The 27,696-nt window shown below is 47.0% G+C and overlaps 1 protein-coding gene across 1 annotated transcript in view; it reads left to right on the forward strand.

Annotated features, from left to right (window-relative positions):
- LOC147685082 (SCO-spondin-like) overlaps positions 1-27,696 on the forward strand; it is a 1,395,910-nt gene that overhangs the window by 32,708 nt on the left and 1,335,506 nt on the right. Inside the window, exons 3-6 of the mRNA XM_086939757.1 lie at positions 14,325-14,546; positions 16,652-16,817; positions 17,542-17,791; positions 24,478-24,658. Of these exons, the coding sequence (XP_086795883.1) occupies positions 14,325-14,546; positions 16,652-16,817; positions 17,542-17,791; positions 24,478-24,658 (819 nt within the window). The remainder of the gene's footprint in view (positions 1-14,324; positions 14,547-16,651; positions 16,818-17,541; positions 17,792-24,477; positions 24,659-27,696) is intronic.

Here is a 27,696-nt window from a genome sequence, read left to right on the forward strand (position 1 = left end):
CAAATATCAGCCAGATGTAGCCCAACTATAGCCCAATGACAGAATGTCCCAGAGTGTTCTAAAGAACAACTAGAGCGCTAACAGTCTTACTTATGACAAAAGTATGGCACACCTGAAGTCATCTTGATTGGAATAAAGTGTTAACACTTAAAACATTTAATTTGCAAAGGAACAAAATGAGGGGGTTCATTTTGCCATAGAAATTATGATGAGTGCTGAAGAAAGAAAAATGAGGGCACATTTTGAGTGACTTCTCAAATCCTCTTATATTTAATTAAAATAATTCTGATATGCAGTCTCCCAAGATGGCCACCAGAGACAAAAGAGCCCAAATGTAGCCCAAATATCAGCCAGATGTAGCCCAACTATAGCCCAATGACAGAATGTCCCAGAGTGTTCTAAAGAACAACTAGAGCGCTAACAGTCCTACTTATTACAAAGGTATGGCACACATGAAGCCATCTTGATTGGAATAAAGTGTTAACTCTTAAAACATTTAATTTAAAAAGGAACAAAATGAGGGGGTTCATTTTGCCATAGAAAGTATGATTAGTGCTTCAGAAAGAAAAATTAAGGCATATTTTGAGTGACTTCTCAAATCCTCTTCTATTTCATAAAAAAATTCTGACATGCAGACTGAAACATGCACTTTCAATACCAGCAGCAGACTTCCCTGGTGAGCAGTAGCTTTACTACAGTGATCTAATAAGCAACTAGCGTGCTAACATTCTGAATTTATGGCAAATGTGTGTCACATCTGAATGCCTTCTTGATAGAATCAAAGTAGAAAACTGAAAGTATTTCCTACTGAGGAGACTGTAGTAAATGAGGAAATTAGGAAACTTCATAACAAATAAGTCTCCCAAGATGGCCACCAGAGACGAAAGAGCCCAAATGTAGCACAAATATCCCCCAGATGTAGCCCAAGTATAGCCCAATGACAGAATGTCCCAGAGTGTTCTAAAGAACAACTAGAGCGCTAACAGTCTTACTTATGACAAAAGTATGGCATACCTGAAGTCATCTTGATTGGAATAAAGTGGTAACACTTAAAACATTTAATTTGCAAAGGAACAAAATAAGGGGGTTCATTTTGCCATAGAAATTATGATTAGTGCTGAAGAAAGAAAAATTAGGGCACATTTTGACTTCTCAAATCCTCTTCTATTTCATTAAAAGAATTCTGACATGCAGACTGAAACATGCACTTTGAATACCAGCAGCAGACTTCCCTGGTGAGCAGTAGCTTTACTACAGTGATTTAATGAGCAACTAGAGTGCTAACATTCAGAATTTATGGCAAATGTGTGACACATCTGAATGCCTTCTTGAAGAAACCAAAGTAAACAAGCATTGAAAATGCAATAGATCTCGCCCTCGTTTAAGTTAAAGCCATTCTGTTTATAATGAGGTGGCTTTTTAGCTTTGCTTTTATTAGTGTTTTTCAAACTTTCATGTAAATAACATGCATATGTATGCATATATGTATATGTATGCATGCATTTATATTTGTATTTATATAGATATGCAGATTATATATGTTTATATATGTATTTATATATATATATATATATATATTAAAATTCATGCGCGTGGCGCTTGCAGTCCCTCGAAACGCTTGGGCAGACGCGTTTCAAGCCAGCCAGTGGCTCTCATCAGTGCCTTGTTCCAGGGGCTCCGCGCTCTCTGTTAATGGAAAACCAGGTGCAGCTGAATGGAAACCGCTCCCTCTTGTAATGATGTCATGCTCCTCCTCCAATGGGTGTTGCGCTGGCCACTCGCGCTTACTCCCTGCCAGGCAAAGGGATGCTGGTCAATGTAGTCCAAGTGGAGCGTCTGTGCAGTGACAGCGCGACCTCCCCACCATGTGGTGTCCATCATTGAGGAAATGGACCGCAATCCAGCTCGAGTGCCCAGCAGGAAGCCAAAAGTCATTTACCCATGCTCCTTGTTCAGGCGAACAGCCTCGCCTCCTCTCTCCCCATTGAAGCCTTGACATGCCAGGCTGACAGCCAACGCCGCTAGGGGGGGCTCCGTGGTATTTGCAGTTCATGCAAGCGTTCTTTGCTGGTCTTCACACGGCGCGCCAGACCGAGAGGGTGTACCGTTAGTCGGCGACCTGCATGCCGACTCAATATCAAAACCAGCGCCTCCTCCAAAGTAGAAAAAGGTACGGCACACTCCGGGGCGAAGGGTAAATGCTTTATTAAAATTCATGCGCGTGGCGCTTGCAGTCCCTCGAAACACTTGGGCAGACGCGTTTCAAGCCAGCCAGTGGCTCTCATCAGTGCCTTGTTCCAGGGGCTCCGTGCTCTCTGTTAATGGAAAACCAGGTGCAGCTGAATGGAAACCGCTCCCTCTTGTAATGATGTCATGCTCCTCCTCCAATGGGTGTTGCGCTGGCCACTCGCGCTTACTCCCTGCCAGGCAAAGGGATGCTGGTCAATGTAGTCCAAGTGGAGCGTCTGTGCAGTGACAGCGCGACCTCCCCACCAAGTGGTGTCCATCATTGAGGAAATGGACCGCAATCCAGCTCGAGTGCCCAGCAGGAAGCCAAAAGTCATTTACCCATGCTCCTTGTTCAGGCGAACAGCCTCGCCTCCTCTCTCCCCATTGAAGCCTTGACATGCCAGGCTGACAGCCAACGCCGCTAGGGGGGGCTCCGTGGTATTTGCAGTTCATGCAAGCGTTCTTTGCTGGTCTTCACACGGCGCGCCAGACCGAGAGGGTGTACCGTTAGTCGGCGACCTGCATGCCGACTCAATATCAAAACCAGCGCCTCCTCCAAAGTAGAAAAAGGTACGGCACACTCCGGGGCGAAGGGTAAATGCTTTATTAAAATTCATGCGCGTGGCGCTTGCAGTCCCTCGAAACGCTTGGGCAGACGCGTTTCAAGCCAGCCAGTGGCTCTCATCATTGCCTTGTTCCAGGGGCTCTGCGCTCTCTGTTAATGGAAAACCAGGTGCAGCTGAATGGAAACCGCTCCCTCTTGTAATGATGTCATGCTCCTCCTCCAATGGGTGTTGCGCTGGCCACTCGCGCTTACTCCCTGCCAGGCAAAGGGATGCTGGTCAATGTAGTCCAAGTGGAGCGTCTGTGCAGTGACAGCGCGACTGTCACTGCACAGACGCTCCACTTGGACTACATTGACCAGCATCCCTTTGCCTGGCAGGGAGTAAGCACGAGTGGCCAGCGCAACACCCATTGGAGGAGGAGCATGACATCATTACAAGAGGGAGCGGTTTCCATTCAGCTGCACCTGGTTTTCCATTAACAGAGAGCGCGGAGCCCCTGGAACAAGGCACTGATGAGAGCCACTGGCTGGCTTGAAACGCGTCTGCCCAAGCGTTTCGAGGGACTGCAAGCGCCACGCGCATGAATTTTAATAAAGCATTTACCCTTCGCCCCGGAGTGTGCCGTACCTTTTTCTACTTTGGAGGAGGCGCTGGTTTTGATATTGAGTCGGCATGCAGGTCGCCGACTAACGGTACACCCTCTCGGTCTGGCGCGCCGTGTGAAGACCAGCAAAGAACGCTTGCATGAACTGCAAATACCACGGAGCCCCCCCTAGCGGCGTTGGCTGTCAGCCTGGCATGTCAAGGCTTCAATGGGGAGAGAGGAGGCGAGGCTGTTCGCCTGAACAAGGAGCATGGGTAAATGACTTTTGGCTTCCTGCTGGGCACTCGAGCTGGATTGCGGTCCATTTCCTCAATGATGGACACCACTTGGTGGGGAGGTCGCGCTGTCACTGCACAGACGCTCCACTTGGACTACATTGACCAGCATCCCTTTGCCTGGCAGGGAGTAAGCGCGAGTGGCCAGCGCAACACCCATTGGAGGAGGAGCATGACATCATTACAAGAGGGAGCGGTTTCCATTCAGCTGCACCTGGTTTTCCATTAACAGAGAGCGCGGAGCCCCTGGAACAAGGCACTGATGAGAGCCACTGGCTGGCTTGAAACGCGTCTGCCCAAGCGTTTCGAGGGACTGCAAGCGCCACGCGCATGAATTTTAATAAAGCATTTACCCTTCGCCCCGGAGTGTGCCGTACCTTTTTCTACTTTGGAGGAGGCGCTGGTTTTGATATTGAGTCGGCATGCAGGTCGCCGACTAACGGTACACCCTCTCGGTCTGGCGCGCCGTGTGAAGACCAGCAAAGAACGCTTGCATGAACTGCAAATACCACGGAGCCCCCCCTAGCGGCGTTGGCTGTCAGCCTGGCATGTCAAGGCTTCAAAGGGGAGAGAGGAGGCGAGGCTGTTCGCCTGAACAAGGAGCATGGGTAAATGACTTTTGGCTTCCTGCTGGCCACTCGAGCTGGATTGCGGTCCATTTCCTCAATGATGGACACCACTTGGTGGGGAGGTCGCGCTGTCACTGCACAGACGCTCCACTTGGACTACATTGACCAGCATCCCTTTGCCTGGCAGGGAGTAAGCGCGAGTGGCCAGCGCAACACCCATTGGAGGAGGAGCATGACATCATTACAAGAGGGAGCGGTTTCCATTCAGCTGCACCTGGTTTTCCATTAACAGAGAGCGCGGAGCCCCTGGAACAAGGCACTGATGAGAGCCACTGGCTGGCTTGAAACGCGTCTGCCCAAGCGTTTCGAGGGACTGCAAGCGCCACGCGCATGAATTTTAATAAAGCATTTACCCTTCGCCCCGGAGTGTGCCGTACCTTTTTCTACTTTGGAGGAGGCGCTGGTTTTGATATTGAGTCGGCATGCAGGTCGCCGACTAACGGTACACCCTCTCGGTCTGGCGCGCCGTGTGAAGACCAGCAAAGAACGCTTGCATGAACTGCAAATACCACGGAGCCCCCCCTAGCGGCGTTGGCTGTCAGCCTGGCATGTCAAGGCTTCAATGGGGAGAGAGGAGGCGAGGCTGTTCGCCTGAACAAGGAGCATGGGTAAATGACTTTTGGCTTCCTGCTGGGCACTCGAGCTGGATTGCGGTCCATTTCCTCAATGATGGACACCACTTGGTGGGGAGGTCGCGCTGTCACTGCACAGACGCTCCACTTGGACTACATTGACCAGCATCCCTTTGCCTGGCAGGGAGTAAGCGCGAGTGGCCAGCGCAACACCCATTGGAGGAGGAGCATGACATCATTACAAGAGGGAGCGGTTTCCATTCAGCTGCACCTGGTTTTCCATTAACAGAGAGCGCGGAGCCCCTGGAACAAGGCACTGATGAGAGCCACTGGCTGGCTTGAAACGCGTCTGCCCAAGCGTTTCGAGGGACTGCAAGCGCCACGCGCATGAATTTTAATAAAGCATTTACCCTTCGCCCCGGAGTGTGCCGTACCTTTTTCTACTTTGGAGGAGGCGCTGGTTTTGATATTGAGTCGGCATGCAGGTCGCCGACTAACGGTACACCCTCTCGGTCTGGCGCGCCGTGTGAAGACCAGCAAAGAACGCTTGCATGAACTGCAAATACCACGGAGCCCCCCCTAGCGGCGTTGGCTGTCAGCCTGGCATGTCAAGGCTTCAATGGGGAGAGAGGAGGCGAGGCTGTTCGCCTGAACAAGGAGCATGGGTAAATGACTTTTGGCTTCCTGCTGGGCACTCGAGCTGGATTGCGGTCCATTTCCTCAATGATGGACACCACTTGGTGGGGAGGTCGCGCTGTCACTGCACAGACGCTCCACTTGGACTACATTGACCAGCATCCCTTTGCCTGGCAGGGAGTAAGCGCGAGTGGCCAGCGCAACACCCATTGGAGGAGGAGCATGACATCATTACAAGAGGGAGCGGTTTCCATTCAGCTGCACCTGGTTTTCCATTAACAGAGAGCGCGGAGCCCCTGGAACAAGGCACTGATGAGAGCCACTGGCTGGCTTGAAACGCGTCTGCCCAAGCGTTTCGAGGGACTGCAAGCGCCACGCGCATGAATTTTAATAAAGCATTTACCCTTCGCCCCGGAGTGTGCCGTACCTTTTTCTACTTTGGAGGAGGCGCTGGTTTTGATATTGAGTCGGCATGCAGGTCGCCGACTAACGGTACACCCTCTCGGTCTGGCGCGCCGTGTGAAGACCAGCAAAGAACGCTTGCATGAACTGCAAATACCACGGAGCCCCCCCTAGCGGCGTTGGCTGTCAGCCTGGCATGTCAAGGCTTCAATGGGGAGAGAGGAGGTGAGGCTGTTCGCCTGAACAAGGAGCATGGGTACATGACTTTTGGCTTCCTGCTGGGCACTCGAGCTGGATTGCGGTCCATTTCCTCAATGATGGACACCACTTGGTGGGGAGGTCGCGCTGTCACTGCACAGACGCTCCACTTGGACTACATTGACCAGCATCCCTTTGCCTGGCAGGGAGTAAGCGCGAGTGGCCAGCGCAACACCCATTGGAGGAGGAGCATGACATCATTACAAGAGGGAGCGGTTTCCATTCAGCTGCACCTGGTTTTCCATTAACAGAGAGCGCGGAGCCCCTGGAACAAGGCACTGATGAGAGCCACTGGCTGGCTTGAAACGCGTCTGCCCAAGCGTTTCGAGGGACTGCAAGCGCCACGCGCATGAATTTTAATAAAGCATTTACCCTTCGCCCCGGAGTGTGCCGTACCTTTTTGTACTTTGGAGGAGGCGCTGGTTTTGATATTGAGTCGGCATGCAGGTCGCCGACTAACGGTACACCCTCTCGGTCTGGCGCGCCGTGTGAAGACCAGCAAAGAACGCTTGCATGAACTGCAAATACCACGGAGCCCCCCCTAGCGGTGTTGGCTGTCAGCCTGGCATGTCAAGGCTTCAATGGGGAGAGAGGAGGCGAGGCTGTTCGCCTGAACAAGGAGCATGGGTAAATGACTTTTGGCTTCCTGCTGGGCACTCGAGCTGGATTGCGGTCCATTTCCTCAATGATGGACACCACTTGGTGGGGAGGTCGCGCTGTCACTGCACAGACGCTCCACTTGGACTACATTGACCAGCATCCCTTTGCCTGGCAGGGAGTAAGCGCGAGTGGCCAGCGCAACACCCATTGGAGGAGGAGCATGACATCATTACAAGAGGGAGCGGTTTCCATTCAGCTGCACCTGGTTTTCCATTAACAGAGAGCGCGGAGCCCCTGGAACAAGGCACTGATGAGAGCCACTGGCTGGCTTGAAACGCGTCTGCCCAAGCGTTTCGAGGGACTGCAAGCGCCACGCGCATGAATTTTAATAAAGCATTTACCCTTCGCCCCGGAGTGTGCCGTACCTTTTTCTACTTTGGAGGAGGCGCTGGTTTTGATATTGAGTCGGCATGCAGGTCGCCGACTAACGGTACACCCTCTCGGTCTGGCGCGCCGTGTGAAGACCAGCAAAGAACGCTTGCATGAACTGCAAATACCACGGAGCCCCCCCTAGCGGCGTTGGCTGTCAGCCTGGCATGTCAAGGCTTCAATGGGGAGAGAGGAGGCGAGGCTGTTCGCCTGAACAAGGAGCATGGGTAAATGACTTTTGGCTTCCTGCTGGGCACTCGAGCTGGATTGCGGTCCATTTCCTCAATGATGGACACCACTTGGTGGGGAGGTCGCGCTGTCACTGCACAGACGCTCCACTTGGACTACATTGACCAGCATCCCTTTGCCTGGCAGGGAGTAAGCGCGAGTGGCCAGCGCAACACCCATTGGAGGAGGAGCATGACATCATTACAAGAGGGAGCGGTTTCCATTCAGCTGCACCTGGTTTTCCATTAACAGAGAGCGCGGAGCCCCTGGAACAAGGCACTGATGAGAGCCACTGGCTGGCTTGAAACGCGTCTGCCCAAGCGTTTCGAGGGACTGCAAGCGCCACGCGCATGAATTTTAATAAAGCATTTACCCTTCGCCCCGGAGTGTGCCGTACCTTTTTCTACTTTGGAGGAGGCGCTGGTTTTGATATTGAGTCGGCATGCAGGTCGCCGACTAACGGTACACCCTCTCGGTCTGGCGCGCCGTGTGAAGACCAGCAAAGAACGCTTGCATGAACTGCAAATACCACGGAGCCCCCCCTAGCGGCGTTGGCTGTCAGCCTGGCATGTCAAGGCTTCAATGGGGAGAGAGGAGGCGAGGCTGTTCGCCTGAACAAGGAGCATGGGTAAATGACTTTTGGCTTCCTGCTGGGCACTCGAGCTGGATTGCGGTCCATTTCCTCAATGATGGACACCACTTGGTGGGGAGGTCGCGCTGTCACTGCACAGACGCTCCACTTGGACTACATTGACCAGCATCCCTTTGCCTGGCAGGGAGTAAGCGCGAGTGGCCAGCGCAACACCCATTGGAGGAGGAGCATGACATCATTACAAGAGGGAGCGGTTTCCATTCAGCTGCACCTGGTTTTCCATTAACAGAGAGCGCGGAGCCCCTGGAACAAGGCACTGATGAGAGCCACTGGCTGGCTTGAAACGCGTCTGCCCAAGCGTTTCGAGGGACTGCAAGCGCCACGCGCATGAATTTTAATAAAGCATTTACCCTTCGCCCCGGAGTGTGCCGTACCTTTTTCTACTTTGGAGGAGGCGCTGGTTTTGATATTGAGTCGGCATGCAGGTCGCCGACTAACGGTACACCCTCTCGGTCTGGCGCGCCGTGTGAAGACCAGCAAAGAACGCTTGCATGAACTGCAAATACCACGGAGCCCCCCCTAGCGGCGTTGGCTGTCAGCCTGGCATGTCAAGGCTTCAATGGGGAGAGAGGAGGCGAGGCTGTTCGCCTGAACAAGGAGCATGGTTAAATGACTTTTGGCTTCCTGCTGGGCACTCAAGCTGGATTGCGGTCCATTTCCTCAATGATGGACACCACTTGGTGGGGAGGTCGCGCTGTCACTGCACAGACGCTCCACTTGGACTACATTGACCAGCATCCCTTTGCCTGGCAGGGAGTAAGCGCGAGTGGCCAGCGCAACACCCATTGGAGGAGGAGCATGACATCATTACAAGAGGGAGCGGTTTCCATTCAGCTGCACCTGGTTTTCCATTAACAGAGAGCGCGGAGCCCCTGGAACAAGGCACTGATGAGAGCCACTGGCTGGCTTGAAACGCGTCTGCCCAAGCGTTTCGAGGGACTGCAAGCGCCACGCGCATGAATTTTAATAAAGCATTTACCCTTCGCCCCGGAGTGTGCCGTACCTTTTTCTACTTTGGAGGAGGCGCTGGTTTTGATATTGAGTCGGCATGCAGGTCGCCGACTAACGGTACACCCTCTCGGTCTGGCGCGCCGTGTGAAGACCAGCAAAGAACGCTTGCATGAACTGCAAATACCACGGAGCCCCCCCTAGCGGCGTTGGCTGTCAGCCTGGCATGTCAAGGCTTCAATGGGGAGAGAGGAGGCGAGGCTGTTCGCCTGAACAAGGAGCATGGGTAAATGACTTTTGGCTTCCTGCTGGGCACTCGAGCTGGATTGCGGTCCATTTCCTCAATGATGGACACCACTTGGTGGGGAGGTCGCGCTGTCACTGCACAGACGCTCCACTTGGACTACATTGACCAGCATCCCTTTGCCTGGCAGGGAGTAAGCGCGAGTGGCCAGCGCAACACCCATTGGAGGAGGAGCATGACATCATTACAAGAGGGAGCGGTTTCCATTCAGCTGCACCTGGTTTTCCATTAACAGAGAGCGCGGAGCCCCTGGAACAAGGCACTGATGAGAGCCACTGGCTGGCTTGAAACGCGTCTGCCCAAGCGTTTCGAGGGACTGCAAGCGCCACGCGCATGAATTTTAATAAAGCATTTACCCTTCGCCCCGGAGTGTGCCGTACCTTTTTCTACTTTGGAGGAGGCGCTGGTTTTGATATTGAGTCGGCATGCAGGTCGCCGACTAACGGTACACCCTCTCGGTCTGGCGCGCCGTGTGAAGACCAGCAAAGAACGCTTGCATGAACTGCAAATACCACGGAGCCCCCCCTAGCGGCGTTGGCTGTCAGCCTGGCATGTCAAGGCTTCAATGGGGAGAGAGGAGGCGAGGCTGTTCGCCTGAACAAGGAGCATGGGTAAATGACTTTTGGCTTCCTGCTGGGCACTCGAGCTGGATTGCGGTCCATTTCCTCAATGATGGACACCACTTGGTGGGGAGGTCGCACTGTCACTGCACAGACGCTCCACTTGGACTACATTGACCAGCATCCCTTTGCCTGGCAGGGAGTAAGCGCGAGTGGCCAGCGCAACACCCATTGGAGGAGGAGCATGACATCATTACAAGAGGGAGCGGTTTCCATTCAGCTGCACCTGGTTTTCCATTAACAGAGAGCGCGGAGCCCCTGGAACAAGGCACTGATGAGAGCCACTGGCTGGCTTGAAACGCGTCTGCCCAAGCGTTTCGAGGGACTGCAAGCGCCACGCGCATGAATTTTAATAAAGCATTTACCCTTCGCCCCGGAGTGTGCCGTACCTTTTTCTACTTTGGAGGAGGCGCTGGTTTTGATATTGAGTCGGCATGCAGGTCGCCGACTAACGGTACACCCTCTCGGTCTGGCGCGCCGTGTGAAGACCAGCAAAGAACGCTTGCATGAACTGCAAATACCACGGAGCCCCCCCTAGCGGCGTTGGCTGTCAGCCTGGCATGTCAAGGCTTCAATGGGGAGAGAGGAGGCGAGGCTGTTCGCCTGAACAAGGAGCATGGGTAAATGACTTTTGGCTTCCTGCTGGGCACTCGAGCTGGATTGCGGTCCATTTCCTCAATGATGGACACCACTTGGTGGGGAGGTCGCGCTGTCACTGCACAGACGCTCCACTTGGACTACATTGACCAGCATCCCTTTGCCTGGCAGGGAGTAAGCGCGAGTGGCCAGCGCAACACCCATTGGAGGAGGAGCATGACATCATTACAAGAGGGAGCGGTTTCCATTCAGCTGCACCTGGTTTTCCATTAACAGAGAGCGCGGAGCCCCTGGAACAAGGCACTGATGAGAGCCACTGGCTGGCTTGAAACGCGTCTGCCCAAGCGTTTCGAGGGACTGCAAGCGCCACGCGCATGAATTTTAATAAAGCATTTACCCTTCGCCCCGAAGTGTGCCGTACCTTTTTCTACTTTGGAGGAGGCGCTGGTTTTGATTGATATATATATATATATATATATATATATATATATATATATATATATATATATATATATATATATATATATATATATATATATATATATATATATATATATATATATATATATATATACACACATTACCTACTGGTAGGTATATATAGTTAGGACCTAGTTTCCATAGGAAATCCGCAACATTCTATTGGTAATAACTTTGCCGATGGTTGTTGAATCTTTGTGAATTTCTCAAAGAAGATGGCCCGTTCCGCACAGCTTCTTCCCTGAAAGTCTCGGGTAGATTCCTCAAGTGGGGGCCGAGAAAAAAGGGGGGTCCCAAAACGTGTTTTTCCATGTTAATTTCCATAGGACCTTTAGACACGGCTACAGCCCGAACCGCTGAATGGAATTACACCAAATTTGGCAAAATGGTAGAGTCTGATTCGCAGATCGCCCTTTTGCTTAAATGGTGTAAATCCCTCCTTTAGTTCCTGAGAAAATTAAGAGAGAAAAAATGTATATAACTATAAGCGCGCACCGTGCGCGCACGTTCGCGTACGGTACACGTATCTTCCCGTGCACGAGCTGCATGCTGATTGGCTGCCACTGTCTGTCAACACTCCAAAACAGAAATTGTTGGCAGCCATCTTGTGCCTCGGTAGACTGAGGCAGAAGAAATCAGAAAAAACAAATGTGTAGAACTCAAAAAGGGGGCAGGGTAGAAGGACCCTGACCCCCTAGGGTTGCTTAAAGAACCCCCAACGCAAAAAAAAATATATATTTTTTTTAAAAATCATAGGGTATGCGTACCGTATTTGTACGGTGGGCATACCGCACGCGCACCCCGCGATTTTTCACAAAAAAATAAATAAACATTTTTTGCCTTTGGGGTCATGTGGGACTCCCTGAGCAACCCTAGGGGGTCAGGGTGCTTCTACAATGCCCCCTTTTTGAGTTCTAAAACTTTCAGAGCACGAGCTGCATGCTCATTGGCTTTCAACACTTCAAACCAGGAAGTGTTGGCAGCCATCTTGTGCTCGGTAGACCGAGGCACAAGAAAACAGAAAAACAAACGTGTAGAACACAAAAAGAGGGCAGGGTAGAAACACACTGACCCCCTAGGTATGCACACTCTACAGGGCGCGTTTGCACAGTTCAAGATGGGGAATTAATTCCTGTTCAATCCAGAGGTACCCTAGAGGGAACTAGTCCAACAGGTCTCTCCAGTATGCGCCATGGAGCGTTGTAAAAAGGGGGCGTGCCTTCTGAACACCTGCCTGCAAAAATATAGTAAATCAGTATAAAAAAATAACAATTAATACATTTAGAAATTGTTATTTAAAAAACCTTAGGTTTCAGGCCTTATATAGTTCGGAATTAGTATTTGAAAAACCTTTTAAATTCACTGAAAAATTAATAGGTTTCATGCCTTATATAGTTAGGAATTAGCATTTAAAAAACCTTGCAAATTCACTTAAAAACCATAGGTTTCAGGCCTTATATAGTTAGGAATTAGCATTTAAAAAACCTTTGAAATTCACTGAAAAAAAGATAGGTGTCAGACCTTATATAGTTAGGAATTACCATTTAAAAAACCTTTGAAGTTCACTCAAAAAACTATAAGTTTTAGAGGTGTTATAGTTAGCTGGACAATTCACTCATACAAAACCATTGAAATTGCTCCTATATAGTTAGTTGTACTAACTATATTTCGCGCACCCGCAATCCACTGCTGATGATGTCACATATTACATCATTCATGACATGGTCAGTGACATCACTGATGACATCTCAAATGACACCACTGATGACATCACTGATGACATCACCCAGTGAATGTGGTTTGCTTCGTTATTTAAATATGCATTATATATATATAGTAATTTGCATTGAAGAATGAGTGGATATATAAAAATAAATATTTAGATGGAGGATTTAGTAGCAGTGTAATTGACTGTTTACTTGACCAATTTATAGAGTCTCACTACATGTCATTTTGACTGGGCATATTTTTCCACATAAATGCTTGAGACTGAATCCATCTGTTCAATAAAAGTCTGTGGCAATAGTGATCAAGTATTCTTCTCTGAGAAGGGTGGGTCAATAAATACTTAATTTGCACAAAACATAGAACAACAAGTTTTGTATGCAAGTTTTTTTTTAGTAAATGCCTAAACCATGTGATACAAGCATTGACTTTTTTCTGATAGCCTTTCAGATCTGATAAAAATTGGTTTTATAGTTTTAATCTCCCATTAATCTTTTAACCTACTATTAGTCTTTCCAGATTTATGATGCTGAACAATGGGTGGATACAACATTATTGGACAAGGTCTGGAGACGACAGGTTTAAAAGCACCCTAGTTATAATGAAATTTCGATTTAACATTACGCAGGTTTCTGCTTTGTAATTCACAGAGGCCAGATATATCAAACTCTTTAATGATCTCAAACCCTCCAATTAGCAAAATAAGAGGGCTTGAGGCTGCTACCAAGTTATTTACTATGCACTAACCCCATTTTAGGAGTCAGTCAAGTTTTACTGACTCCTAAAGTGGTTTAGGCATGTCTACTGAAGGAGTGTGTTGTGAACTTCGCTTCTGAATTTTGATTCTCTATCATATGTAGGGTGGATTGTGATTAGTCTCAAGAAAAAGATTGGTTGCCAACTCCCAAAATCGGGTGGTAACTGATTTACAAAGGGAAAAGAGGTTCCTGTTGTACGCCTTACTCTTGTGAATCGGGTTGGCAGCTTTAGGGGGGAGTAGACAATGGTGCAGAGGACCACTCACAACTCAGACTAAACTTCTTTTTAAACAGCCTAATTTCCTTTAAGAAAATTGAGTTGCTTTAAAAAGTGTTTCCAAGTTTGAAAAGCAACCACGGGATGGTGGTCCGCTGAAACTTGCAAGACTCCATCCGTGTGATTCTAGCCATTTGCATTGGGTCTTAAATTGCGACCTGCCTAATTAAGATTTGTTGAGCACTTTGGTCTGCGACCCACTACGCTTTCCTATTTTGTGAATCGACCTATTAGTACATAGGTTTATTTTTATTTATTTTCAGAGTTTTATATAGCGCGAACAAGATCTTTGCAGATATCAGAGCGCTTTACATAGACGGGTACATGAGGGAACAAAGTCAAATAGGTGGTCGATAGTTCGATAGGTTGGTTCACAAAATAAGATTCTGGTCTCAAAAAGTCGGTGCTTAATTTGTGACTGAATTCTGCGACCAGGTTTTAGTACGTCTGGCCCTAGCTTCGCACAGCTGCTGTGTGGTAGGCAATAAAGCCTTCACTGGGTGTCTAATTGTTCTTTTATGTTTTTATCCTGAAGGTACGAGGTCTTTGTGGCACCTACAACTGGAATCAAAACGATGACTTCACCACTCCCGAGGGTGACATCGAGACCAGTGTTGCTGCATTTGCCAACAAGTTCAAGACAAACAGCGAGTGCCCTGATACTGGCACGTTCACCTTTGACCCCTGTGGGACTTACACGCAACGCCGGGAGTTTGCTGAGAGCTCATGCGCGATACTTCACGGCACCCTATTTCAGGTATGGAAGAAGTCTGGTGGAATCAAGGTAGCGCAATTGATGCTCAGATGGAAAATATGATTGTGTTGACCAATATCTCAAGTTCCATGGATAAATGATGCCAAGGGTACCTGAAAACAGTTCCACTCTATGCCTGGCACTCTACAGCGAGGCATTTTGGAACGGCTAACTTAAAATAGCAATACTTTCCAGCAGATCTGTGCTCTACAGAGGAATATGGGGGAAGATCCTTTACAACAGCATTACTAGTTCAAGCAAAGGCATGGATGACTGAGAAGAGCAATACTATGAGTGGGTATCTGAAAATGGACTAGACCGTTTTGATTCCAGCTCATACATTTTTCCATTTGTGCATTCATACTCGGTTTTCCAAATATATTTCAGTAATGATTAATTAGTGAGGGTCCTGGAAGATAATGCTGATTTCCTACAAGTGAGACATGTCCTTGCTTTACAATGAACCTTCTAGTGTAACCATAAAAATGTTCCTATTTTCACCCCATAAGACTGATTCATATTTTGAGGAAGAGGATTGGGAAAGTGTGGCAGAGTAGCTTGCCTGCTTTCTAGCTAAGTGCAGAGTCCAGGGCTGCTCTCAAGACTCGATTTTGGACCATCCAGAGATTGGAGGATTGCGATGTGGGCCACATGCTAACTGATGAAGATGTTTTTCCTTTGGCACTGCTAGATTTCTCAGCTGCTTTTGAATCATTGTCAACTGGACACGCATTAACATTTTAATGACCATGTGGGATGTGGATACAGGGCTCTGAGTAGGATTGCTACCCTTTTGATAAACTTCTCACAACAAAGGAGAATTGGAGTAAACAGTTTTAGCCTGATTAAGATGCTAAAAGGTGCGCAAACTGACTTAATCTAGTCCCTTTATTGTACAAATTGTTTATGGTTAGATTGTTGTTCAGTTTGGGCTTCCGCGGGTACTGATATGTGGTTGATACTCAGTTTTATTTGAGATTCTCTGCCAGCGAAAACATTGGGCTACTGAAACAGGCCCTGGCTTTTTATTGAGTCTTGATGGCTTAAATCCTTGACAGCCAGAGCTTTAGTAGTTGGAAGGAAAGGAAGTTCTCTGTCCAAATACTTTTTTTCTTGCACGAACCTAGGATAACATTTTCAAAAGACCCTCACCCTGAAGCTGGACTGTCTGTGGTTAAGTATGTCAACTTATGGTATCATCTGCAAATTAACCACTTTCACCTCTGTCATGGCATTAAGTTATTTCTGGAACGTGATGACTTTAAAAAGGCGATAAAGTCTCTATTACTACTAAGGCGTTTATTAAGAATTTGTCCGACTTTGATGTTGTATACAGTGAACTGGAATACCCAATTCCAGGCAGTGTCCCCGGACCAAAATTCGGCACTTACGAGTCTTGTCTCTATAATGGGGAAGACCAGCTACACCAAGGTGCATTTCTGCAGTTTTTTCTTCATTTCCGGGGCTAAATCCACTAACATTTTCTCCCTGCTCTGAGCAGGCTGAACATGTCAACAGGAGTGGTTGGGATGCACAGTGCAGAGTTTGGGAGGGGGGAGAGATCACACTTGCAAGGGCCGCTATGGGATAGTCCAGGAGAGCTTTTACTTCCTCACCCCCGGTGGTGCCGCAGGGGTTTGGTGAGGTCCAGGCTATGTCCACAGCCCCTGCATCAGCTTTACTATGTGCTGATCCACACCTGGTGAAACTGGGCCCAGTATTTTTGAAACTGGAATTATTGGGTTCAGAGACATCAGGCTTCCTGTGATGCCCAGACCGGCATTCCACGCAGAGTTATTCTGCTAAACACGAAATGAGGGCGTATGGGTGGGCTAAAGTAATTCTTTGCTGACTTAACCTTCTTGAGACAAACTCACCACAACAAAAGGTTGTTCTTCATGCAGCAGATAGACTGACAAATCGAATGTTCAAGTTTATTGCATGATCCTCATCCTGGGAGGGCTTCACTGGCTTCCACTGGCGACCAGGATTAACAGTCCGATGGCCTGCCTGCCAGAGTTGCTCCACTGGGTGGTGTTTTGGGTCATGATAATGAGATGTTGTTTTCTCTACCCCCATCTTTCCTTTCTCTGCCTTTTCATGCCCAGCCCTGCCATGATCTCGTGGAATGGGAGCCCTACCATCAGCTCTGCCTTTATGACGTGTGCGGCTGTGCCCCAGACAAGGATTGCCTCTGCAGTGCTGTGGCTACCTATGCCAGACAGTGCGCCCAAGAAGGAGTCGCTGTGCCCTGGAGGAACCACACCTTTTGCCGTAAGTCTCTGCGCCTGCTCATCTTCTCTCCACTCTCATGGCTCAGCCCGCCTAACCTACAAAAGACTAATACAGAAGGGTTTGGATACAGGCCTTGACCCTCAAACCTCTGGCCAAAACACAATCATTGAAGGAAGGACACTATGATGCGATTTCAATGATTGAACATGTGCGTTGCTTTCTGCTAATGGGCCATGGTGAAAAGTTAAGAAACAGCTGATTCATGCCTCCCAAATTATAAGTCCTCTCCTCGAGGGCAATTTCAAATTGACTCTTGTGAGAAGTAGTTGCCTTTATAAGTGTAGCTACTTCAAAACCAGATGTTGTGGACTGTTGTACTTTACTTTTATTGTTGCATTGGGTATGAGCTCTTGGCTGTCATGTTGGTTAGTCATGAGATGTCCTCAGACGCTAGAAGAGTTTCCCAAAGGCATGTAGCACTAAGGCACACTCGGCCACATATCAGGTAAACTGTTTTCATGGTGTGATAGGTCAGTGCATCAGAATAGTCAATAAGGCTGTGTAGGAGCCAGCCAGTTGCCAAGTTCCTAATTTCCCCAAAATGCCAGGCAGCCACTCAAATGTACCCATGCCTTTTTCAATTAAACACACACCTTGAGTCTCATATTCGGAATGTCACCTTTTGTTGCCTAAAGCTTTCTGTGGTTCAGATCTAGCCTTTTCCCTTGCACTTCTCATCACCACTCTGTTTTATCGCTCACAGCTATCACGTGCACTGGCGGACAGGTGTACGCCGAATGCTCCTCCCCATGCCGGAAGACATGTTCAGATTTACGCATGGAGGCTAGCAGGTCCTGCCTGGACCTGGAGGGCTGCGTGGCTGGCTGCAACTGCCCCGATGGGCTTGTGTTGGACGACAACGGCCAGTGCATCCCAAATGCCATGTGCCCATGTCAACAAGGGGAAGAAAGCCACCCATCTGGCAGCACAATTCAGAGGAACTGCAACACCTGGTACGTACCAGTATCATTGGTCAGAATTTGTACTTGTAAAGTGCCTTCGTTTTAAAGAGACACCATTTCATTTTCAATCAATGGTTGTACTTGTGTTTGAAATTTTGCGTTTTTCTGCACAATTAAATATAAGCAGAATAGTATAGAATAGTATGTGTCTGGTTTAGTAAGGCTAGAGTGGGCAATCTAGAATTGCAATGGGGGATATCCCTACTGATCAGCACATTTAAAAATCAGGTGTGAATGTGTACATTCAATCACACCTACTACTACCACTACTGTTGTTATGGCAGACCTAGGTGTCTGAAAAGCCTTTGGGGGCAGATCTAGTCACAAACCAATCACCTTGTACGTAACTGATTTTATTAGATGGCCCATTGCAACTTGCCAATGCCGTGTTTTTTTTTAAATTCAAACACATCAAGACATACAGATCTTCAGCAGTTTGCAGACTACTAAGCTATACACTTCAAACATTTAAAAATTCTCAGTGCCACCAAGAATGGAGTTTTGCCAAGTGTTTTCCATAACAGGGCTGTATGTAGCCTTGTTGACCAACTATTCCTGGAATATTCGGAACCTGGAGCAGAAAACACCTTAGCACAGACCTTGCGATTTTAAAAACTTCCACTGAGTTTAGAAGTTTTAGTTTATTTCCATGAATGTTATCATCTGAATATGAACGCTTCTTCAAACACCATAAAAAGTGCGATGGCTTGTAAACATGAAGACTAGGCTACTCTGCTTGCTTTTGTGTCTGTGTTTTGTTTCTGAAAGTAATAAAGTGAGATCCTGTACTTAATGAATGTTAAGAAGCTGTTGTTGTGGACCCACTACGTGCCTAAATACTATGATGTGAAACTTATTGTTTTGTATATTTACATTTAATGTACATGAGTATCCTGGCATCAGCTGCAAGCGTGTCTACAGCTGATAGTGTGAAATAGACTTTTGGTTATCTCCTTGGTTTATTGTACATGGCTTGGTTGTGTGCCAGTAAAACAGGATGTGATACCTGTTCTACCAGTGTGCATGAAATCAATGTGCTTCATCTGGTTATCTATGTGCCTGGAAACCATTGTGTAAGTCCCTGTCTCATTCAAAACTTAGGAGCGGGTTTATATTTGGAAGTTCATTTTTTTACACTGTCAGGGCAATAGAGAATAATGCTCCATTGCCCCGACAAAGTAACCATACTCCGAATTTAGAGATGTCCACTACCACAGTGGACACCTCTGACCATTGGCAGGAAAAAGTGGCACGACGTTGCTGCCCGGCACACTCTCAATGTTTTTTTTATTTTCAAAATCAAAATTCCAAAGTAAGGTTTTCTTTTTAAAAGCAAAGAAACTTATGATACCCTTGCCATAAATGTTTTCTCCCACGGTGTGGGGGTAATTTAAAATACATTTATTTTACTTACTGCCACATTTTTGATGGCCATACGTGAAAGTAAAAAAATGCCATTTGACTGCCCCTCTGTTGCGGGGTACAGAAAATATAAGACTGAGTATTGTCTTTGCGTTTACTGCATGATTTTTATTGGTGGTAATACAAGAAAATAAACGTAAATGCCCGTCCTTTGTTCTTCAGGGAATATGTACACTTCCTGGAAACTCCTCTCAGCCAGATGCCAGATGTCCAGGGCATTAAACCAAAAAAGAGACGGGGGATCTGAGTCAAGCGTGAATATACCTGTCTGTATAGAGAAGGGAGTGGGGGAATCACACACAACATGTAGGCAATCAGAACAGTGTTAACAAAAAAAGCCTTCACCCGTGTCTGCATAGATCAAAATATTGGGAACACTTAACGGTGCACAGAGGAAAGCGTCAATGTGTTCCCCCCTTTTAATGGCTGGGTCTGCTCCTCCACCCGCCTCCCATTCCCTAGGAACAGAGCACCTGTGCAAGCCACGCTCCTCCTGGAACAGGGTTGGGCAGCTCACAGGATCGTTGGCCTCCTGGCGTTGGTGTTGGTATCTCGGGCTGGACTCCGGCTTCCCCGGAACTTGTTCTATGTTCCTTCTTGTTTGAGGCTGCTCTACACTGCTTTCTCCACTCGGGGCACCATATACCGTCTTCCAGGCTGACTTGGGGCTCCTCTTCAGTTCCCTGTGGACATTGTCTTCCTCTTCCTGATCCGTTCTTAAATGGGCCAAGGGGGAATGGCTAATCAACATGTCAGCGGCAGGCATCGGAGAGTTAAAGGGCCCTTACACTGTAATAACTGGGTCATCATCTGCCGTGAAAAACTCTTCTTTGGTCAGGCAGGAGGGCTAGTAATAAAACAGAGGTTTTGGCATGTAAGGAATTGCCCATTCTTCTTCCTTCTTGTCAGGGTCAGCGGGGCGCTGAGTCTGACACCCTCTAAGTCAGGTGGGTGGTCAAATGGCCAAAAGTTTGACGGTTCTTATTCTCTCGGACTGTTGGAGGAGTATGTCAGTGAGAGAGACAGAATAGTACACACAGAGAGGAGTAGTGTGTATAAGTCTGTTCAAAAGAGGTGGCACATGCTCAGTGAAAAAATACTGCCCTCACTCACAAAACTGTGACATGCTTCATCATCAGGCTTTCTTAAATACAACCCTGTGCAGACCAACACCTGGGGTGGGGCAAAAGGGAGAGGAAGACAATACAAACATATAAAAAAAATATATAAGTAATGGATCCTGGGATCACGGAAAGAAAACATGCATTGAGGATTAAAACTAGTTCACTGGTATCTTTTATCAATAATTTATTCCTAGATCCACGGACTAGGATTAAAAACGTGAAAGATGGTGGTGACAGGAAAGTATTAGGAGTTCCTTAACCCCTCCTTACAGCTAGGTTGTCGGCATGTTTCAGCTGCTTAACTTGTGCCTACGATTTCAGGTCATCACAGCATTCATCAGGACTTTCCTGATACCAGAACATTAACCAGTCCCTCAGTACCCCGTGTTTATGGACTCCGGAACAAGTTGTTCTAAGAGATAGGGACCTGTTCAGTAACTCACTCCAGACAAATGAGTTTACAATAAGCCATGTTTAAACTGGCGAGTAAGAGGAGGAGTCCCCCTGTAGTCACACTTACTCCAAGGGTAGTGCTCCTCCTCAACCTCTTGTCTCGGCCTCGCCGTGAAGACAGAGTAGTACTAGTTGTTGACATCTTTAAAATCTTCCTGACTCGGAGGCGAGTGGACCTTCAACTTGATGGAGAGGGTAGTTATTCACCATTGTGATGGAACACCCTCACTGTTAAATTCTAAAACAAGCTAAAATTCTTGCTTTTATGTGCTCATAAAGCATTATTTAAGGCTCGAACTGATCGCAAAAAGTGGTCACACAGTCCATATCAACTGTTTGCTACCAATCTTTAATTTGGCATTGGGACCTCTCTACTAATAGATCTGATTGCCAAATCTCCAGTTTCAGAGGGCTGGAGAATGGCCTGCCTAATGAATATTAATTAGACAGGTTGCTATTTACAACCCCCTGTGATTGGTTAAAAAAAACAGGGATGTTGACTAGGAAGGAATAGCTCACCACCATCCATGTATTTGCATTCCCAAATGGAAAACTTTTTGTTAGTGCACCCAATATTCTTTCAAGGAATTGGTGCTGCTTTAAGAAAGAAAACATTTGACATTTGGGAAACATGAGGTGTGGGGTGGCGGGAGAAAGCAGTGGTCCATTGGACCACTGCCTACTCCCCATTCCGAGGTTTCCAACACCATTCAGAAAGGTGAAATCTCCCCAATGGAAGACCTTCTCCTTTGCGACTCAGTTACCGTCTCATTTGAGGTGTCGGTAACTGATCAACGGTTTGTGGCTGCATGTGGATTACAATTCCCAATTGGTCTTTGCTTGTGCTCATAAGTCTCCTTGTTAGTATTAGCCTGGTTTAGAGATTGGCGGCTGTGGCAATGGAGTACCCTCTCCGCCAAACTGAAGGTCCGCCATCCACATTTATAGTTGGGCGGACCTTCAGTATGGCAGTGACAGAGACTACTCCGTCTTTGTCACTGAAATACTCCTCCGATGGCCCGACAGAGGAATGGTTGTCGGAAGTTTGTCCATTTGACCGCGCACCCAATTTATAGTGGGCGGATGAATGGGCAGTTTTTGCTTTCACAGACTGCCATCAAAAACAGGTTGCTAAGTGAAAGTTAAAAAGTATAGCCGACCCCCACACTATGGGAGAAAAATTCCACAGTTAGAAGGTCATAAGTGTTGTTTTAGTAAAAAAAAACACTTTTTTGTGATTATTTTTTACAGTAAAACATTTTGAAAGTATGCTAGACGGCAAAGTCATGTTGATGCAGCCACAGCACACTTTCAATACGTTACCAGGTACCTCCATGAGTGTGGTTTCTGTTCACGGTCAGAGATGTCCGCTGGGGCGGCAGATAGCTCTAAATTCCGAGTGTGGTTACTCCATCAGGGTGATGAATTATTTACTCTGTTGCCCTGATGGGGTAAAACCTACATTACAAAATCCAAAACAGCCCCTAAGTTTGTGACGATCACAATTTAAATGGTATAAAAACAACTATTATTTTTATGCATCTCAGACTGTTTGAGGTGTGACTGTCTAAAGCATATGCTTGATGTTAAATGTGTACTTGGTGTTTGTCATAAGGTCTGGTTCCGGACATAGTTGCTTTTTTATGTGCATTAAGACAATGCAACTCTTCCTGTGACTGTGCTCTTCTGTGTACCTTCCGATGCATACCATGAAAGGAATGCCAGCTCTGTTGTAGGGCTGCGGTAAATCGTTCACTTTATGTTCTTTTCACTACTTGGATGGCTATGTGGTATCCTGAGGAAATGATGTAATTGGATTGCTCACTCATCAGAGTGACTTTTTCTGCAGTGATGGGTGATTTTAGTGGTTGCAGATGTTTGATGAAATCAACCTATTGGCCTGTTTGAAGTTGTACCACAGGATAGGTTGATTTCATTGACTGTCTCAACCACACGACAGCAATCTGCTTGGAATGGTTAATGCCCTTATATGAAAACATATTGGTAAATTAAGTTGACAGAGTCAGTGCTAGTCCTGCCTCCTAGCATTATATATGTTACTATTAGAGAAGCCAAGAATGTACATGTGTTTATATCTGATTTTACACTGCCCTGAGTCTTAGTGGTCCGGTAAACATACCAACTGTTCAAATTGGGCTCCAAGTTACATTTCAGCACTAATAAATAGGTTTTAATGCCTGCATTATGTCCACACCTTGCTTTGCTCTATTGGGGCTTTGAAAACTTGACAGTTATTAACCTTCCTTCCTCCAAACTGATCAATCTCTTTCCCCCTTTAAAAGCTACTAGAATTCCTATTTTCAAATATTTGCAGCATATATTTCCACTAAATAATTATTCCCTTTCTCTTGCAAATCTAGAACCACGGGCCACACTCTTTCTTCCTTACTTCCTCGCCCTCTAGTGATACGCCTTGCCTGCTGGTCTCCTCTTCATAGCTTTGTCTATTGGCGTGGGTTGTAAACAGGACTGGTGGTATTCTCTGCGCCTGACCCATAATATTGATCTGCCACCCCTGAAGATTTGGCATAACTTGGTTAATATATATGGGTACATTTTAAATCACGACCCAACCCCTTGAGTGAGGAGCTTTTCAATTGAGGTGTGCTTTAAGTTTTCACTTTTTAAGCCCTGAGGGGAGTGGAGGTTATGATGCTTTCTTCAATTTTCAACTCCTGGAGCAAAGGTAACATTTAGTTAAAATATTTTATTAGAGTTGTGCACTTTGTTGAATACAACCTAATTCCAGTTTGCATTACAAAATCCAATCTCTGTAAGATAAGATTTGTACATTTCTGTAAAGAAAATTATTTATTGTGGCCGTAAATTAAATGTATGATTTTGAAAAATACCCAGATGCAAAATTTTTATGAGACTACAATTAAGAATAAAGTTTTAGAATAAATATTTCTTTTCATAGAAGTCCCTTTTTACATTACACCACAAACCCAAGTTCAGTGTGCCCTGTGAAAGATCAGCAGCGGGTGGACCTTATCTTGTTGAGTATACCTTAATCACTTCTAGTTTTTTATTCGAAATCAATAGCTCTGGATATTACGGGTGTTCATATTAATCTGTGTGCCCCATTGGTATTGGCCCAAATAGACATCACTCTTAATCTGTATACTTCACCTCACCACACATCACTTCCTCCCCTGAGGAGGACCATGCGTTTCACGGTTGCAAACATGCATTGAAGTGTGATATTCATTTCATTTTCTTAATTTGGTCAGGGTGATCCCTTTTTCTCAAACACCATACACGCTTTATATCCTTCATCTGTATAACCTAAGCGTATAGCTGGCCTTCTCACACTTTGATGCTCTGTTATTCAGAACATCAACTTTTGATGTTGAGTTGTGTGCTGGGGTTTACAACTTGGAGATCATCCACATGAGGAACTGGTCATGTTCTTGCTCACGTATTCTACCAGACATCCCTTATATAATATATCAGTAATCCCTATCGATTAAGGCTTTAATGCACAATATAATTTACACCAAATATGAATTTGGCAAAGTTTATTCATTGTGCAATAGTACACGATTTCAATAGGAATATGGGGTGAGCATCTATCGTGGCACTTCTCAAGTTGGGATTCTTTAATGTATATCATGGTGCTGTATTTTATGAGTTTACTAGATCTTTGGCTTTTAGTGTCTGCTCGAATGGCATCTGGAATTGCACAGAAGTCGGCTGTCCTGAGACTGCCTACTGCCCAGGAAATCTTGTGTATGAGTTCGGATCCTGCCTGCGGACGTGCGAGAACCCTGAGAGCAACCAGACCTGCTCCAATGCCATGGAAGGCTGTGTGTGCCCTGAAGGCACTGTGCTCCTGGTAAGCAAAGAAGGGTTTATTACTATAACAGAATGTCTCTTTACAAATGTTTTAGAGTGAAATCTAGAAATGCCACCTGCAGATAGTAAAATGTAGTCTAAACAGTTACAAAGGTAAATACTACATTACTTTACTTAAGAAGGTTATTTGAAAGGAAAACTGACCCTTCTTTGCATCCGATTGAGAACAGTCCAACATATGATGCACAGGCCACCAGGAAAAGGGCTTTTACAGGATTTTGCTCAGGGCGGGGATTCAGGTTTTTTGGGGGGTGTTACACCCACTAATAAATGTATTTTGTGATAAGTAGTTGGGTACACCTGCTTTCAGTCGGGTATGTTGAGGTGTCTGTCAGATTTTACCAGGAGTTTTGCACAAAGAGACAAAGACGCACACACACTCTCTCCCTCTCTCTGTTTGGAAAAACTTAATTTTTGGGGCTATTTCACAAAATAATGTGCTTTCCCTCACTTAGCACCCCTACCAATCCACATTCCTCTCCCTTTCCACTGCCTCTTAAGCCCCCCTCAATCAATCAACCAATCAGGGTTGGTTAAATACCACTACTCACCCGTGAGGGTCTCAAGGCGTTCGGGGGGAGGGCTCTGGTGATTGCTGGGACCATCCGAGCCAGGTCTTGAGGTCCTTCCTGAACTCAGGCAATGTGGGCTGGGAGTAATGAAAAGGACTTTCCTCCCATTCTGGTCTTGTTGATATATGGGACGGTGTCCAGAGAGACCTGGAATGATCAGAGGTGTCTTTTTGGTGCGTGGAAGGAGAGGCGGCTGTTCCGGTATGCGTCTGGTGTTGTGAAGGGCATTGTATGCATGGGTGAGGAGTTTGAAGGTTATTCTTCTTTCGCCTGGAAGCCAGTGGAAATCGCGGAGGTGCCAGGTGATGTGACTGAGACAGGGGGGTGTTAAGTATCAGCCTGGCTGCGGTGTTCTGGACAGTCTGGATTATGCGAGGGAGTTTCTTCTTGGTTCCGGCATAGAGAGTGTTACCATAGTCCAGTCTGCTGCTGATGAGTGCGTGCGTGACAATTTTTCTGGATTCGGTTAGGATCCATCTGAAAGTCTTTCAAAGTATGCAAAGTGTTTTGAAGCAGGTCGAGGATACAGCGTTGATCTGGCGGTTCATTGTGAGCGAAGAGTCTAATATAATGGCAAGTATTTGTGCGTGGTCCGTCGGGATGATGGCATTTCCGAGGTGGAGGGCCACCAGGAGTTCTTCCATGGGGAGGGGCTGGAGCCAAGGATGATGACTTCTGTATTTTCTGAGTTGAGTTTCAGGCAGCTGCCCTTCATGCAGGTGGTGATGGCTTTAATCCCTTCTTGGAAGTTGTGTTTGGTCTTTTGTGTTCGTTGGTGAGGGAGAGGATCAGCTGGGTGTCGTCAGTGTAAGAGACGATGTTGAGCTCGTGGTTCCTGACGATGTTTGTGAGCGTGGCCATGTAGACGTTGAAGAGGGCGGGCTGAGGGAGGAGCCCTGGGGCACTTCACAGTTAGTCTCTGTCGGTTCTGAGAGTTAGGGAGGGAGTCTGACCTGCTGAGTTCTGCCAGTGATTTCTATGGTGTGCTTTTGTAGGGAACGCACATTGAAGATGATTCAGTTGAGTGGTTTGTGAGGTGTGATGTTCGGTAGGGTGGGAGATGCTGCTAGGTACGGAGGTGGGTGAAGGTGCGGCAGCAGTGTAGACATGATAGAGGGCCGTGGGGGTTGGTCAGCATTGAGAGCTGGCAGTTGTTGCATCCGGTTTTTGAGATCGTGGAGGGTGCTGGAGTTGTAGCGGAGGTGGGTCATGGGACCAGGGAACCTGGCGCTGGTCGCGGCTGCAGTCGGGCCGTGGATGGGCACAGAGGGGCTTGCCTTTGGTGCGCCAGTGGTTCGGCTGCCATTCAGTAAGGATCGGGGGAGGGTGGGTCAGCTGGGAGGTGGGAAGGACACACTGGAGGGGGGAGGGGCCGCGGAGGCAGTAGCAGCATGGAAAACGAAGTAAAGAGTGAGAAGTGAAAATGAAGGAAAATGAAGAAAAGAGTGAGAAGTGAAAAGGTGAACGGTGACAGAAGGGCAGAACGAAGGAAAGAGGAAATGGGGCACAAAAGGAAAGAGGCAAGAGAGGCAGAGCAGCAGAAGAGCAGAGCAGTCACGCTGACCAGGTCAGTGGTCTTGCTCCTCATGCCATGCTTATTGTAGAATGTATTTTAATGTTATGTGTCAGCGTGATTGTTAGGAAGTCTATAGCCCCCCCCCCCCCAATCTTACTGACCAAGCTACACCCCTCGTTGTGCTGGTGAGTTGCGGAAGACTGCCTTGCAGTACTCAGTACTAAATGTTTTAAGTGGTGTTTCCAAGCTATTCCGAATGTAAGATGATCTATGTTCTATGTACTCTGTTACATAGACCTCTTATTGAGGAACTGAGAAGCATAAGCCCATGCCATAGGATAAAAGATGGCTCCTCTTCTTGGCTGTTGCTGTCATTTATGAAATGCTTCCCCGTCTGCCCATTGGTTGAAGGTGTTGGATTTGGGGAGGGACAAATGCCCGTCATTACCGGCAAATTGCAACTGGTCACCATGAAAGTAAAAAAGAAGAATGTGAAGGTGGATCCAATAGACAGTATTTATTAGCTTTCAATTTATTTTTTATTTGATATACATTTTTTAATATAGCACTTTACAGTAATATTGATGCAAAAACAATGTCGCACAAATACATTATACCTTCACAGAGGTTATTTCAAACGTATCGTTTATAAAACACATTTGTTAGGCAAGCACATTCCAAACATAGAAAAGTGAAAAAAGTATGTTTAGGTATGTGAAGCCGACTCAAATAGGTTTCCTAAAAAAATGCCCTGAAAATCTCGACCACCTGTACAGAGATCCTAGAGAAACCCCATCACACAAGAAGAAGTGATAAGTGCCATTAAAACATTAAAGTAAGGAAGTTCCCGGGACTGCATGGGCACACTTTTTTGTTCTACAAAAGATTTTGTAGGTGACTGTCCCCACTCTGTCGAGGCGTTTTACCAAG

This window comes from Lissotriton vulgaris, chromosome 10 (genome assembly GCF_964263255.1).
Source record: "Lissotriton vulgaris chromosome 10, aLisVul1.2, whole genome shotgun sequence".
Classification (NCBI taxonomy): domain Eukaryota; kingdom Metazoa; phylum Chordata; class Amphibia; order Caudata; family Salamandridae; genus Lissotriton; species Lissotriton vulgaris.